At 38.7% G+C, this 16,229-nt stretch overlaps 1 protein-coding gene across 2 annotated transcripts in view; it reads left to right on the top strand.

The window, feature by feature from the left end:
* INO80 (INO80 complex ATPase subunit) overlaps positions 1-16,229 on the top strand; it is a 91,996-nt gene that overhangs the window by 55,654 nt on the left and 20,113 nt on the right. For both annotated transcript variants that reach the window (XM_052646168.1, XM_052646167.1), the window contains exons 26-27: positions 3,881-4,008; positions 13,346-13,440. In XM_052646168.1, coding sequence (XP_052502128.1) covers positions 3,881-4,008; positions 13,346-13,440 — 223 coding nt within the window. The remainder of the gene's footprint in view (positions 1-3,880; positions 4,009-13,345; positions 13,441-16,229) is intronic.

The raw sequence follows: 16,229 nt of genomic DNA, 5'->3' as shown, positions 1-16,229 counted from the left end.
TTGAGGGACTTTGGGTCAACCTGTTAGTTGCTTTGGGGGTGCTTTGAACTGGAAGATACCATTTTGTGTATATAAGAGCAGTATTTATATGACTTCATATCTGACTTAAATTAGATGAAAGCAGTGGGTGCAGGTCTGTTGTTGGAAAATAAGGGGAAGCTCAGGTACAAAGCAGACCTGGATGGTAGTAGGAATAGAGGAATAAAATCCAGCGGGTTTGGAAACCGCAGAGTCCCAAGCAGAAGATGAGCACAGGTGTTGAAAGCAATAAGATAACACCTTATTTCTCCTTTCTCCCTTCTTCATTCTGACTCCCAAGTTCCCAGTACACAAGGAGAAGGCTTATTGCTGGCGCTGTGGGAATCTCTTGTGGCTTTTCCTGTTCTTTGAAAGAAAAATGGACCTTGTTTAAATAGCAGGAAGTGTCTGAGTTCTTTTCGCATCGATAAAAAGCACCAGCCTCACTGGCTGTTTACTGTGAGAACCAACCAGCTCCTCACTGACCCCATTGTGCTCAGTAGACTGGCTGGGCAGGGCAGTGGGGGGTGGAGGGGGTCACTGGAACCTGTATTTTATCTCTCTTTCCTCTATACTTTTACATTTTCTGTTTGCCTGGGAAGAGTTGGTTTCATTATATTCCTTGCAAGACTGATCAAGAATCTCGTGGATTTCACACCTTGAATGTGTCTCTGTGTCTCACCAAAAGAAGTATGTACAGTCACTTCAAAAGTCTCCTCTCCTTGGAAAAAGGAGACTGTCTTTTACCTGTTATCCTAATTTTACTGCCACTGGATACATTCATTTTGTCGGTGACCCAACATCTTATACTGTGGTCAGTAAGAGCTTGTGTCTAAGTGAAAATACTATAAGGTTGCGTTGCAGGATTGTAGGAAAGACTGCAAGATGGTAGCATAGATCTGTTCATCTCACCATTTTTTGAGCCTCTGTTTTAAAGAAGGAGCTGGGCCCAGGTTTGACTTGGCAGAATCAGCCTAATTTCTTGGGAATTGTGCTCTTCTTGACTCTATGCCCTGCTTAGCTACAGGTGGTATTCTTGTCCAGGGCAACTTTGGTAGCTCCTGAAAACTGAGTAATGGATGTCAGTCCCAGAAGGCACTGGTGTGTGCCATGGAAGAAAACACTTTTCTGCTGAAGTGTTTTAAGGGTGTTGCTGGTCACTTTCTTTTTAGATCTTTTCCTTCAGGCAAGTCCAAAGAAATCAGTCCATCCACTTCCATCTCCCCCACCTAAGCAGTAACAAGCTGACATTAGGTACAGCTTCTTGCTTCTTTTAGGTTCATCAGAGTTCTCTTCTAAGTGTATGTACATCTTCATCTTTGAGTTTTCCTAATCCTAGCATCAGTGTGTTCTGCTTAGCAAAGTAAAGTAGATGTGAGAAGCAGGAATGTGTGAAAATCATCGAATCGTGATTTTGAGATGAATTGAAACTTCTCAAAATTCACACACAAGACAGATTTGTATATGCTTAAATATTTGTCTTGAGGGAGTATATGCGAGTGGAAAGAGGAGATAAGCAAGCTGCAGAAATCTGATGCTCTTAGCTTGCCCGCTCTTACTCAGTGACTGAAAAATATATGGGTTTCTTTTTTTCCCCCTTCCTGTGCTTTTAATGAGAAACAAGGAAACTTATTGTCTGAAGCTGATTGGTACCTCTGTGGGGAATGTTTAGGAGCTATCAAAATTGAGGGACCCCAGGGAACCCAATTAAAAGAAGGGTAATTGTGACAAGGAGAAACCCTTGGAGTTGTTATGAAAGCATTGCCTGCCTGATCAGACTGGGAATTTATACAGGCCTCCTTGTCTGGTGCCAGCAAGAGGGCTTAGCAGTCGGTTCTGTCCCAGCTGCAGTCATTTGATTGTGTTGGTCAGGAGACCAACAAAAAGGAGAGCATTTCAATAATCTAAACAGGACCAAACAAAGAGACTGAACAAAGGTGTGTGCCACAGCGTCAGGGAGTGGGGGTAGGGAGAGAAATGCGGCCTGGCAATGTTCCGAAGGTGGGAAAAGGCAGGCAGTAGCGCAGAGGAGTAAACATCCAGGACCTGTGGCTTTGTAGCAAAAACAGAGTGGCTGATGATTTGTTGTGATGCTGTCAGCACATCCGTTCTCATTCAGTTTATACAATCAGTTGTGCACTTGGCAGATAGTGGTGAGAACAGAGAAATGACCATTGAAAACTCTTGGATTGCTCTCAACAGCCAGCTTCTGTAGTTCAGAGGAGAAAAACCATGGGTTCAGACCTAGAAACTAAAAGTAGACAATATGTTTTTCTTAACAGTTTTCTTGTTTTACTTTTAGTAGTTGTATTTCTAGCCTTTCTGTCTCCCTTGTTATGTCCCACAACCACTTCCAAATATACTCTTACCTCTCTCATTCCCCTAAGTTTCATCTCTTCCCCTCCTAATATCAGCAATTGTTAGGGCATGTTTATGGACCAGTCTGCAAACAGGAAACTCTACTTCCTGAAATGTGATGGGAGTTGAATGATACTGAATGGATAAGATGAAAATTTCTGAGTTAAGTGTTCTCTAAAGATCTCTGGCTGAAATGCCTTTTTTTTTTTTTTTTTTAATGGGAGGAGGAAGGAGAAAGGCACAAATTAGTGAGTGAGAGCAGCTTCCATTTCCCAGAAACCCAAAGTCTTTCTGAAAAAGCTGAATAAGCCCTAGTGCCTTTATTACAGCTTAGGATAATGATATTTACCAGCCAACCTATTTGAAATCATCCGAAAGAGAGTGTTTTTTTGTTTTGTTTTGTTAGTGTATTTCTTGGTGTTTAAGTGTCTCTAGGGGCAGGTAAGAACTTTTATTTTCTTGAGCTCCAAAATCACTGCAGATGGTGACTGCAGCCAAGAGATTAAAAGACACTTACTCCTGGGAAGAAAAGCTATGACCAACCTAGGCAGCATAGACATTACTTTGCCGACAAAGCTCCATCAAGTCAAAGCTATGGTTTTTCCAGTAGTCACTTGTGGATGTGAGAATTGGGCCATAAAGAAAACTGAGTGATGAAGAATTGATGCTTTTGAACTGTGGTGTTGGAGAAGACTCTTGAGAGTCCCTTGGACTGCAGAGAGATCAAACCAGTCAATCCTAAAGGAAATCAGTCCTGAATATTCATTGGAATGACTGATGCTGAAGCTGAAACTCCAATACTTCGGCCACTTGATGCGAAGAGCCAACTCATTGGAAAAGACCCTGATGCTGGGAAAGATTGAAGGCAGGAAAAGGGGACGACAGAGGATGAGGTATCACTGGATGGTATCACTGACTCAATGGACATGAGTTTGAGCAAGCTCCGGGACTTGGTGATGGACAGGGCAGCCTGGCGTGCTGCAGTCCATGGGGTTGCAAAAAGTCAGACACAACTGAACTGAACTGAAGAGAAGCCCTTGTTTCTCTACATTCTCATGCATTCAGGAGGTAAACCTTAATTTAGCCATAGAACTGGTAGAAAGAGATTCCTAGAGATAGAATGAACAAAGGAAAAACAGATTTCTCAGGTCACTTACAGCAGGTATGGCATGGATGTTACTCTTAGATGTCTACATGACCTGCTGTCTCTTGAATAAGAATGTGGAACAGGGAAATTTTCAGGTACCTTAGCTGCTTAGCAGATGTCTTACTGGTAACTGTCAGTTGGGAAGGGACCTCCCTCCCTCCTTGAGGATATTTCTTCCCAGAACACTACTGGCTATGATTTTAAAGCACTTTGCAGTCTTCTCTAGAGTACTTTCCTGCTTTCCTGATGGACAAGCATCCTGGTTGTAGTAATTTTGGCTGCATACAGCTTTGCAGTGAGTGATTTTGCTGCTTAAATTAAATACAATTTTCCACTTCCCCCTTTTCTTCTCCCTAGGCAAGGAGAGCCTCATCACTGACAGTGGAAAACTGTATGCCCTTGATGTCCTGCTGACTCGGCTCAAGTCTCAAGGACATAGGGTCCTTATCTACTCCCAGATGACCAGGATGATAGACCTGCTGGAGGTAGGAGAAAGAACTGTGGGGACTAGGACACTTGGCATTTGACTTATAAGAATCAGACGGGTATGACTAACGTCAGTGCTGCTTAATGGAAACACCAAACTTGTCTTCATGCTTTTACCATCTGTAAAGGCAGAGAAAGCAACTTCTGGCAGAGATGAAAGTGTGTAAAGGACTTCTTCCTCCTTCTTTATAGCAATGAAATAGAATCCCCTCTTTCCTCCTTTTACTAGGGAAGAAATTCCCTAATTTTCGAGTAGATCAGAGCCTAGGAATTTCTTGAAAGGTCCTGTGAAATTCCATATGGAAAACAAGATTTGGAATTAGTTCTCTATTAGAGACCAGCTGTTCTACCTGAGTTAGTGTAGTAGTTCTCAACCTGATGACATTTTGCAGTCTTCTGGGGGAGCTTTAACAAATATGAATGTCTGGTCCCATCCTCAGAGATTCTTATATTAATATTAAAAGTTGAGAACAAAACCTAGGCATTAGGATATTTAAAAGCTCCCAAGGGGCTTCTAATATATAACCAAAGTTAGCAACCAGTGGATTATGGTGAGAGAGAGAGCTCTGTCTTATTTTGCAGAACATATTTTGTTTCTTTTGTTACCTCTGGGTTGACATTTGCTCTGCTTTCTTGTTGCTAAAGTAGTGGCTTACTATTTGAGGGAGAGAAAGTCATGGACATATAAACAGAGGAGTGAAAATGAGGATAATGATCACAGACCAGTAGAGTTAGTCTTAGTGCAAAAAATTTGGAAAATCATCCGTCAAGAGACTAAAGCACCTGGATGTCAATAGTGTGTAAATATTCTCATGTTTTTTTCATGTGTTTTAACTATCTAAGGCTTTAATTTTTAACCCTGCTACTCAGAGACTAGTTGGTAGTAAATAAGTAGAAACTGGACCATGACTATCCCTATCTAGAAATAAGAGAGTTAGAGATTCTGTCAATACAGAAGGAAAGAAGGGTAGCAGTAAGAATTTTAGGTTCTTCAGAAGCCAAGGCTGGCTCACTGAATTTTGCAGTCAGTTTATCTGAATTCAGTGGCAGGCTCTTACAAAAGCATGCAACTTCTTTTAGCAAGAGACATAACAAATGATATTCAGGGTCAATTTAATCACTGAGTTTTATGTTTAATAAAAAGTATTTAGCCTCTAGAAAGCTGTCAACAAGGGAAAGTTTCTTGTTTGTATTGTGAGTAGGTCATCTGTTTCTTTTTTTAATTAATTTTTATTGAGTATAGTTACTTTACAATGTTGTGATAGTTTCTGCTATACAACAAAATGAGTTAGTCGTAATCTGCATGTAACCTGCCCTCCCTTTTGGACTTCCTTCCCTGTAAAGCCACCATGGTGCTTTCAGTAGAGCTCCCGGTGCTGGACAGTATGCTCTCGTGAGTTATCTATTTTGTATATAGTATCAGCAGCGTATTTGTGTCAGTCCCAGTCTCCCAGTTCCTCCCACTCCTCTCCCTTCCCCCTTGGTATCCATACATTTGTTCTGAAAGTCTATGCCTGAATCCTTAATATTCTCCTCAAACTAAATGATGCCAAAATAATATGAGTAACTTTCCTTCAGTGGGACTTTTTTTAGATAAAATGTTCTTGCCTTTTCCTGAAGAGTCAGGAAAGTATAGATGATGTAGTAATGTTTCACTGATTAGAATTATAGAAAAAAGCAATAAGCAAAAAGCAAATTTTGTGAGGGAATCATTGATCTTGTTTCCCCAAGGCTATATCAATATGTTATAAAGTCTTAAAAGCTGGTTCACATTGAAGGGAAGTTCCAGGAAAAAGGGAGTGCCACCAAAACATAAGCTAGCTCTGGTAGATGAAGGTGAGTGTGGGTAGGTTAAGTTTGACAGAGTCCTGCATTTTAGTCCCTTATTCTGTATATTGCACATTTCTAGGTATTCATAAATATTAATTATTACTAGGATAAGTAATTCAAAGTATATTCAGATGAGTTTTGTTCAGGATGAGTGCTCTAAACCCTACTCACCAGGGTCCCTCTGTCTCTATGATCCAGCAGGATTTTTAGAGGGAATGGACTATGTGGGTAGGCTTAGCAAATAGTGGCAGCTTGAGAAGCTTCTCTGAATGTAGTTGCATCACTCTATGGGGAATTAAAAATTAGGGAAAAGCCAATTCAAACCCTGAATTTCACAACTGCTAACATTCTTTAGCCATGTGTAGAACATGCATCTAGGATGCTGAAGCCAGCAAGTTTTGCAACTGTTTGTACTGAAAAATTAAAGTGAAACTGTTGTCTAGTTTCCTTACCACTATACTATTCCTATTACTACTGTACTCTTTTCCTTCAACATTAAATTTAAAAGTTTCTTTTTTTTAAAGTCTGTTCATTTGTTTTAATACTGTTTACTCAAATGAATTACATTTTGTATTCCAAGAGGTTAGTCCTCGAAATTTATTTTGTGGGCATAGAATTACAGTGCCCACAGTGTTTAATACATGTCTAATCATTCATAGTCAGATGGCATCACCGACTCGATGGACATGAGTTTGGGTAAACTCCGGGAGTTGGTGATGGACAAGGAGGCCTGGCGTGCTGCGATTCATGGGGTCGCAGAGTGCGAGACGACTGAGCGACTGAACTGAACTGAATCATTCATAGAAGTGTAAATGTGTTGTGAATCTTGGGACAATGCAGGATTAGGTTTATTTTTCATTCTTTTCAGAGTATTATGGGTTTTCCAGTCACTTTCATGATGGAAGCTTTCACTATAAAGCCATGTTCCACTTTAGAACATGACCAAGTATTAAAAAAGAAAAAATATCTTCACCTTGGCCTTGAGTCTTCATTCTCACGGTATTGTGTGTTTTTTTTGTTTTTTTGTTTTTTACTTTTTGTACTTTTTAGAGTAAAAAAGTTTTCAGGATTGTCTTTTTCCCTGGATATCTTGCATCTTGTATATCAAAGAGGGAAGAAAAACTTACAGTAGAGCAGAAATTAGAGCTCGCATGGGGCTGTTGATACTCTGCTGTGTAGCCGTGGAGTACGTTAGCATCTCGTTTACCCAACAGCCTTTTTGGGTTTTTTGTTCTGTGCTTTAACCCTGGCTCTGTGTTTGTTTCTGGGATTCAGAAGAACTAAAAGATAGTAAAAATTTACACACTTTTATATGGCCAGGTTTCCATTTTGGGCAAAATACTAGATCAAGGCACTTTGTGTTTGCTCAGTATTTTCTAAAGTGATTGATAGCCTCCTTCTCTTGGGCAAAAATCTGACTTTAATTTAAATTTCTAGTAAATGTGTCAGATCTTCCAAATAGAATTCTGTTTTCAGAAATATTTTATCTTTTCCCATGGTATCCAAATAGTATTTCTGGATAAGGGATTTAAAAAGGAAAGTAATTTCTAGGGCCAAGAACTTTTAGTGTGCCATGGGTAGAAGTTAAGGACATAGAGGAAGGTATGGCAGGTCACTAAATGTTATGTTATCAGTTTATTTTGTATTTACCGAGTCACATATAGGATCTTGGCTGATGCGGCTTCTATGAACACAGGCATAGCCCTTGTCCAGTTGGGATGGTGGCATCCAGCTGGATGTCAGAACTTTCCCCACCACCACCGTTTTACCCTGGTTTGTGACACTCCCCTTCACTCCCCATAGTTTAGAACTTGCAGAGAGCTTTAACTCACTACAGATGACTTACGTTATCTCTGCATCATCTCTGTTGAGATTCATTCCTGTTGCATCAAGCAACTGAGTCTGTAGTTTAAGGAAATAAGTCTCAATATTTTCTATGCAATACAAGAATACTTGGGAAGGGTCAGCCAACTGGTGCTGTATGTGTTGTGATTGTTAAGTATTGAAACCCAGACAAATCTTGCACTGCACCAATATATGAAAATAATACAACACAGAATTAAATCCAGATAATCCATAGCTAATGATGATATTTGAGACACTGGGTCGTATAAGTTGTGTAGTCAGCAAGTACCTCACTGGGGAAGGATTCATCCCAAACAGACATTCTGTCATTTATGGGCTGATTTTCTTAGCACTCCAAATAACCTTTGGGAACTATGGTTCTGAACATACAGGGAAACTGAATATTTTATAACTGCTCCATGGAATGAAAAGCAAATTGAGGTCACTGTAAACTAACATTTTCATTAGGTCTTAGAAATGATAGAAGGAAATTTATGTTTGCAACCACACTATATTTTTCCTGTTTAGTTCATTTCTCTTTATGAGGGAGGAGTTGTGCCAGGCAGAGGTAAACACCAGTTAAATGTGGTCTTTGACTTCAAGAGATGTGTTGAGTGAAGAATTTATGTGTATGTACATCACACAAATAACTGTCAAGTATACCCTGATACTAATGCCAAAAATAAAGCATGACCAGAGCTGAAGATAGCAGGAGGGATACATTTATTTCTAACTTGGTCACTTCAGGAAGGCTTCACATAAAATGACATAAAACCAAACTTAAATAGAATTTCAACCGTGAGGAAGAAGGGCATTTTCAGACTAAGGAAGCCACATGTAAAAAGGCATGGAGGTTGAAGGGTACATGACATTGTGTGGGTTGGGAAAGGGGTGAGTTCAGTGTAACTGGAGCATATTGTATAGAAGAAAGGGGAATAACAAGTAGGGTGAAGGCAGATTGTGGGCCCTTCAGTGCCTTGTGATCAAGTCTTGCTCCATAGGGCTTTATATTAGATGAAGGAAGGATAACTGCCCTATTTCAGTCACTTGGTACGATTTGCTTGGACAAAAGAGAAATTGTAGACATTGAGAGAAGTCTCACTTTTTGTTGGTGATGAACCTCAAGGATGGGAGGGGGCATGTCTAGAAAAATAAAGTTACACTAGGTCTGCAGGTTTGTGGATAATACTGACTTTCCTTCAGATTGTTTTATGACAGTGAAATTGGGTTAAAATGAACACCAGAGACAACTTTGAAATAAAAAAGAAGTCTCAGAATGGAAGGTTTGTTGTAGGGATATGTAAACATTTGCCTTTATTTTTTCAAGTGCCCAGTTAACTCTTTCTTTATGTTGATGATGGATGAGAGTTATACAGAGGGTTATGGGGCTTCTCCTGCCCCCTTTTTTCTTCTAATGGTAATGAACTTCTGTCTGGAAGCAGTAGGTAGAAGGATTAAGCTAAAGGCTCTGGATCCAGTCTACTTGAATTCTCATCCTAGCTCCATTACCTACTGCCTGTGTCACTTTAGAGATCTTACGTAACATCTGTTAAATATAGGATTGACAATAATAATACCTGTCTGAAATAGCCTTTCTAGATAAGCAAAACCAGATAAAATACCCAGAATAGTGATTGTTATTTAGTAAATGTTCGGTAAATGCAAACCATCATCGTTATCACTACTCCTTCAAGGTGAACCTAGACCCTTTGTATTACATCACTGGTGTGAATGTTTGCTTTTATTTAGTGTACTTTAAAGGATTGAGAGGCATTCCTGAAACTATTTTGAGTTTTGCTAATACCTCTGTTCACATGCTCCTGCTTAAAAAGTAGGACTTAGGAATGTGTTCCAGAACTGACCTGTCCTCTCAATTTGTATTCTAAGAAAGTGGTTTTCCAACAGATGGGGTTGGGTACAGGAAAGGAGACTTAAAGTGTAGACATTAAATAGGTGAGGCCCTGGACTCCATACCCTTGTTTGTTAACTAGAATAGTAAATTTTTTAAATCTATTTTCTATTAGAGGGGTTCCATATAAGATTTTTCTTGAAAAAAGTGTTCCCGTGCCTTAGAAATAACATAAGGATGTATTCTGTAACAGTGTGGATGTACTTACAAGTCACTCCTGTTAAATGCAGATTCTGATTTATTGGATATATGGGGTATGCTCCTCAGTTCTGCATTTCTAACACACTTCATGTGTTGCTCATCTGAGGGGCATGCTGAGATAGCATGATTCTAAGGGACCCTGCTCTGCCTTCGCTCTGGAGTGGTTGTTCTCAGCTCTGGTTATAACATCTTTGGATGTTTTATATCAGCAAGCACCTTTGGAACTTTTAAAAAATAGACCAGTCTAGGCCCTAATTCAGACCTACAGAGTCAGAATTCCTGGAGTGGGACCCAGGAGTTTTAATCCTAGTTGAAAGTCAGTCCTCAGATGGCAGGAGTACCTCTTGTCCATAACCCCTTTGCCTTCCAGTAATTTTTAAAAATAGCATCTACTAGAACTATATAGGTCTAAAGACTTCCTAAATGTTAAAAGCCATAATTTGTATTTTATTAATTCAAGGAGAATTAGAGCTTACTTTGGTTGGTGGTTATTGATCTACTTGAGAAAACTGGTGTTCATATTTGTTTAATTAGGGGAGAGTACTAAATCATGAGACTTGGGAGAGGAAGGTCTACATTTGGTTTCTGTCTTCTCTTTGCTGCTTTTTTTTGGGAGGGTGGGCAGCACAGCATGTGGGATCCTGGTTCTCTGATCATGGATTGAACTGTACCCGCGACATGGTCTTAATCACTGGACTGCCAGAGAAGTGCCTCTCTTTGCTGCTTTAAGTGGAGCAAAAGGAATTTTTAGTTTACAGGGTTCCAAGAAATTCAGTCACACTGATAGATCGTTTTTTTAGCCTTTCCTAAATAACCCAAGTAGACTTGAGTGAGAGAATGCCCTTGGTTTCTCCCCAGTGCCAGATGTCAGGAAGAACTGGGTAGTGGTCGTCCTGTCACATGAGTTCTAAGCACTGGACTGCTAACATGACTTGGTTCCTACACAGCATAGTACAGTCATCCAGCAAGCGGTAATCATCCAGCTGTGGTCCTCAGGCATGGGAGTGAATTCAGAGGATTGAGGGGCGAATGGGAATCCTGGGCCACCCTTAAAAGATATTTAACTGCAAAACTCAAAAAATAGTACTGGTTAAGCAACTCTTAGCTGCTGGCTTTGAAAAGAATATATTAAGCAAGGCACTTAAAATGGATCTTAGAAAACCTTTTGATAGAGATTGTTAAGTGGGGATAGATTTTTAAAATTTATTTTTAATTGGCAAATAATTGCTCTGTGTTTTTTTAAATAGATTTTTAAATTAAATTTTCAAAAGTTCTGTGACTACTATCAAATCATTTGTTAGAATTCATCTTTTTATTTAAAAGAACGGAATTTTATATTAAATCATTAGTTGTTTTTAGGATTATAGGAGAACTAGACTAAGAATGGAGCAGCTCTTGAAATTAATGTTTGGAAAAAATAAGGCTTTTCTTTCCAGATGAATATTTTATTAAATTAAGTATCTTTTCAAACAGCCTAGAGTTCTAAGTGAAGTTGCTCAGTCGTGTCCCACTCTTTGTGACCCCGTGGACTATAGCCCACCAGGCTCCTCCATCCATGGGGTTCTCCAGGCAAGAATACTGGAGTGGGTTGCCACTTCTTTCTCCAGGAGATCTTCCCAACCCAGGGATTGAACCCGGGTCTCTGGCATTGTATGCGGACGCTTTACCATCTGAGCCACCAGGGAAATCCTAGAGTTCTAGAGAGATGTCTAAGGTAGCTTTGGGGCTGCCTAGCTCACAAACTAGGTAGTTTGGGGGTTTCTGGCTCACGAACCAAAATTTGTGAATGAAAGAAATACTGAGTTGTCTCTTTAGCTCAGCCTTTTAGATGTTTTTCTATAGTGTGAGAATATAGCTATTCCTCTATTCTGTGTTTAACTGGTGTTCCCATGTCCATGTACTTGTTTTGAAGCTATTTATTGAAATAGGATCTAGACTCATCTAAGCCTTCTGAAATGCCACTATTCCCGTGGGTGAGAGAGCAGAGGCTTAAAGCAGCAAATAGGAAAGATTCAGTTCCGTTGCTTCAGTAACAGGCTGTCTGTAATCAGTGTTGGTTTGGTTATGGTCTAGGATTAATATCTCTGGTGGTGTTCTGACCTTGATATATAAATGATGTGTACAGCAGGATCTACAGGAAGATTCATTCATCACTGCTATCATTAAAGTTCAGAAGTTCTGGTTCAAAAGGCAAAAGAGTGCCTATGCAGGAAGTCTACTTTTTGGTTAAAATTCAAATCTGTGGGCTTTCTCTCTATAATCTAGATATTTTGTTGTTCTGGATGGCCACATCTGATGGAATAGCTGCCCAGGTATAGTGAGCCTCTAAAGACCATCCTCATGCTGTTATTTTTCATCTTCTTTCCTGAATTCCTCTTTATCCAAAACATCCGCTGCTACTCTTTTGCCATTAGCCCATTCCCATCATAGGGCTATATGGGCTGAATGTGAAACTTGCTTTGACTGAATATTTTCTGTCCCTCTTTGATTACCAAAGTCCTTAAAGAATCCCCTGGAGACAGAAACAAATAGTGAAAAAAAGAAGACTAAAAACATACATACATATCAGCTTGCTTTAAGAGTGCTGCTGCATACACTATACCAACCATACCAGACTATAACAACCTTGCATACTAAAGTACCCAGCCAGGTATCAGAGCTGCATAATGAGAGGATTACAGTAAAAGAGCATTTGACCACAGAAAGTTATTTAGCGTATATAGCTCCCAAATGTAGAAATGATTAGTCTTTTTCAATAGGAAAAAATTTTATTTGAACTGAAAAAAAAAAAAACACTGTTTCATGGTGTTTCTTATAAATCGGCAGGTATATTAGCTTTTGATACTAGTCCCTCAATGAGTGCACTTCTTGAAATGCAATCTATATGATTGGATAAAGAAAGAGGAAATCATTACATCATCTGTAAGAAGAATTGCAGCTTCCAAGAATGGATATATATTCCCTCCATTGCATCTCTTGAAATACCTTCTCTGTTCTTAAAAGTTGTAATTCTTCTTACAGATGACACCAAGAACATACTCAGCCATGGAAAGTTACCCTGTTGCTTAGGTCTCCCTTAACAGTAATGCATGCTGTGCTGAGAGAAGGGAGCTTGGGTTGTAAATTCAAGGACTTTGGTCAGCAAAAATTTGCTGGAGAGAAACCCACTGGGGTGAGTGCTGCTTCCTGAAAGAAAACCAGATATTCCATAGCCGTGAGAGGCACCTGGTTGGTGACTGAAAAGCCATTTTGGTTTAGAGATTTTATTTTGTTTCACTTGTTTGTTTTTTCACAAAATCTACAAAAGTCTGCAGGAATAAGATTAGTCTAAGTTGAAATTGAGAGTGGTTGTAATCTTCAGGGTACCCTCTATTTTTACACACTGATAGTAAGCTTATTTACAAATCAAATTCCTGTACTTTTGAGATTGCTTTGTCTTCATTCTGGATAGAATGACTTACCCTCCATGGATAAGGTGGGTAGATGCTTCTGAGAATTAGAATGCAGTAATTTGCATCAAGCTTATTATATCTTTTTTCTCTGATTGGCAGGAATATATGGTTTACAGGAAGCATACCTACATGAGGCTTGATGGCTCATCTAAGATCTCAGAGAGACGGGACATGGTTGCTGATTTTCAAACCAGGTAATGTTAATAGAAATTACAGAAATTGTCATTTGATTTTTCCTCTAGTTGAGATGGTGAGTTTCAAAGAAATACCAGTACATCTCAGGTTGTTAAGCAGTCATGATACAGTTCCTGCCATTTTAAGAGGTAGCTCCATCTGCTTATGGTGGTTCAGATCTGGGTGGCTGTAAGAGAGAGAGGAAATGAATAGTTGGTAATTTTGGTATTCTAAATAGTCTTTCTTACTGAATCAGTACCTGTATCTTTGCACAATAAAAGAAATAATTTCTGAGTATGAACCAGGATCCTTCTTATGTGAATAATATGTATGTAAAAAAAAAGTCCACAAGGCTATATTCATAAATGTTAACAGTGGCTATCTCTGGATATTGACTTATAGTTGATTTTCATTTTGTTTGCTTACCTGTTTTACTTTGTGTGAATTTAAAGAAAAATACCTTCTTTTTTTCCTGCTTTGCCCCTAATAGTGTAGTGATACAGTGCACTCTGACAAATTGCAATAGTGTGCAGTCTATTCATCTGGCAGCTCTCACTTACAGTACCTGTCCTACCCGATAATAAGCCTGTGAAATTTCAAATACCGCCTGCTGGATGCTGATGGCCTACAGAGCCATAATTATTCTAAGTGCAGGTTCTCATTGTAATAAGCAGGGTCTAGTTACTGCTTTCTCCAAGGAGAAAGCCAGGCTGTACAGGTCTCCTGAACTCAACCCTTAATTTTCCTTGAGAACGAAGGAATAGACTAGGTCTTAATGTTCTGTAAGTCAGAACAGTTCTGAATTTTTGGCCTTTAATTGTGTAATCTGTTACTATTTAGCTTTTGAATTCTTGGTAAGAAAATTAAGCATATAGCCACTTGTATTTAGGTTATAATTTTAAAATTTCTTTTATTTCAGTTTTAAAACATGTTTTACTTCAACATAAAACAGATCTGTAATCCAACATAGCCTGCATGCCCTCTGAGAATTTTTGTTACTGCACAATCCTTTGTAATACAGCATGGGTAAGGGGGTGCGTCCTGATGTTTTAGTTTACAGTGCATACTCAGAGCAATAACTCCTGAGTTGAAACTGCCTCTGAATTCAGGTGGCTGTTTGACCAGCAGTGGAGGGGGAGAACTTCTTTGGACCTGTTTTAGTTTGTTACCTAGCAGAAGCTTTTGGCCAGTTTGTAAATTGATTATTTAAGTGGGACATGTATAAGCATAGTAGTGCTTCCTAGCACTGCATATTGTTTTGTGCCTCCCCTCACCCCAGAAAAAGTTTACCAGCTGATCTTTATTTTTTCTTGATTTTGAAATCAAATGAAACACATTTCTCTATGTCCTGATCTAGTCCAATGTTCAGAGCTCCAACTGATGAGGATCTTACATATAAGATCTATAGACTGTTTTCCCTGGGGTGCCTATATTCTCTCCAGGCATATGTGTTAGAAGAAAAGTCATCAAGTCATCAGTCTTTCACCTACTACTGTTTGTGGTTTTTTCCCCCACTAATATGTTTGATATTGTACATTTGAGAATCTCCTTTATAGAAAAGCTTTTTTTTTTTTCAAGTAACAGTTGTGGCCATTTTGTATTATATAAAATGCCTATTGAGGAAAATTTGGGGTTATTTGATAAAGTAAAAAATACCCACAGTCTCATCACTGTTAACATTTTGGTTTATCCCTCTAGGCTCTGATATGTGTGTGTAATTATATTTACATGTTGATACCATGTTGTACAGATGATTATGTGTCCTCATTTCTTCCACTTAACAGTATTTCATAAAGATCTTCATATATCATCAAAAAAGTCATCATAGTCATTATTTTTAATGACCTATATTCCATTACATTGGATATACCATCTTTCTGTTGTTAAAATGTTGAATATCTTTGTTTATAAAGCTTTGTCGTCATTTTAGATTATTGTCTTCATAAGGATTCAAACGAGAGATTACTGAGTGAAGGGATATGAGTGTTTAAGACTACATATTTTCATATTACTTTATAGAAAATTCTGCTGATGTCAATAACCAACCAGAGCTGTAATGTGTTGATCTGTAAACAATTTGGGCTTCTGAGTTATAGAGCTACAACTTTTCTTCTAGCTGATCCAATTCCCTAAACTGGGGATTTCATGGGAGAAAAAAATCAGTAGATGTATCTATTTTACTACTTTTAAAATCTCTTACTTGTGATTACTTGGGCAATCCCAGTAGCTTAGCTTTAAAAAAAGGGTATTTTCACCATTAAATTATACTAGATATACTTAGTAAATACTTTGTTTTTTAAACTTTCCTGGAAAACCTTACTTGAGTGTCCAGATTCTGCAACTAAGAATTACTTAGGGAACAGTGAATTTTATTTAGACTCAACCAACGTAACAGTCATTTTAACACTTGGCATCTAATAGGCAAAATGAAAAAACAGACTTAAGTCTTCTTCCCTTCCTACATGATGAGCTAGACTAGATGATTAGAATTAGGATTATGGCTAGGAAATAATCTCTCTCTCATGTATAGAATCTGAACTGTATCTATGCTGATCAGAAGCCTGTGAGACAGGTCCCTCCAAAGTTCTCAACTTATAAATTTGAAAGGCTAACCCAATATAGAGAAAAAGACAGGTGTTTTTGAAAACAAGAAAGCATCCTTGCCAAATATTTTCATTGTTATTAATGAAAAGACATCAAAAGAAAAAATTGTAAAAAATTTTCAACTGGAAAGCCCTGTGGCTCGAAGGTCAGCCAGAGTAAACAAGAACTCCTATAAAAAGCCATTTACATTCCCTTCATACAAGAT

The sequence above is a fragment of the Budorcas taxicolor genome, chromosome 10, assembly GCF_023091745.1.
Source record: "Budorcas taxicolor isolate Tak-1 chromosome 10, Takin1.1, whole genome shotgun sequence".
In the NCBI taxonomy this organism is placed as follows: Eukaryota; Metazoa; Chordata; class Mammalia; order Artiodactyla; family Bovidae; genus Budorcas; species Budorcas taxicolor.
This window is presented reverse-complemented; position numbering and strand designations above follow the sequence as displayed.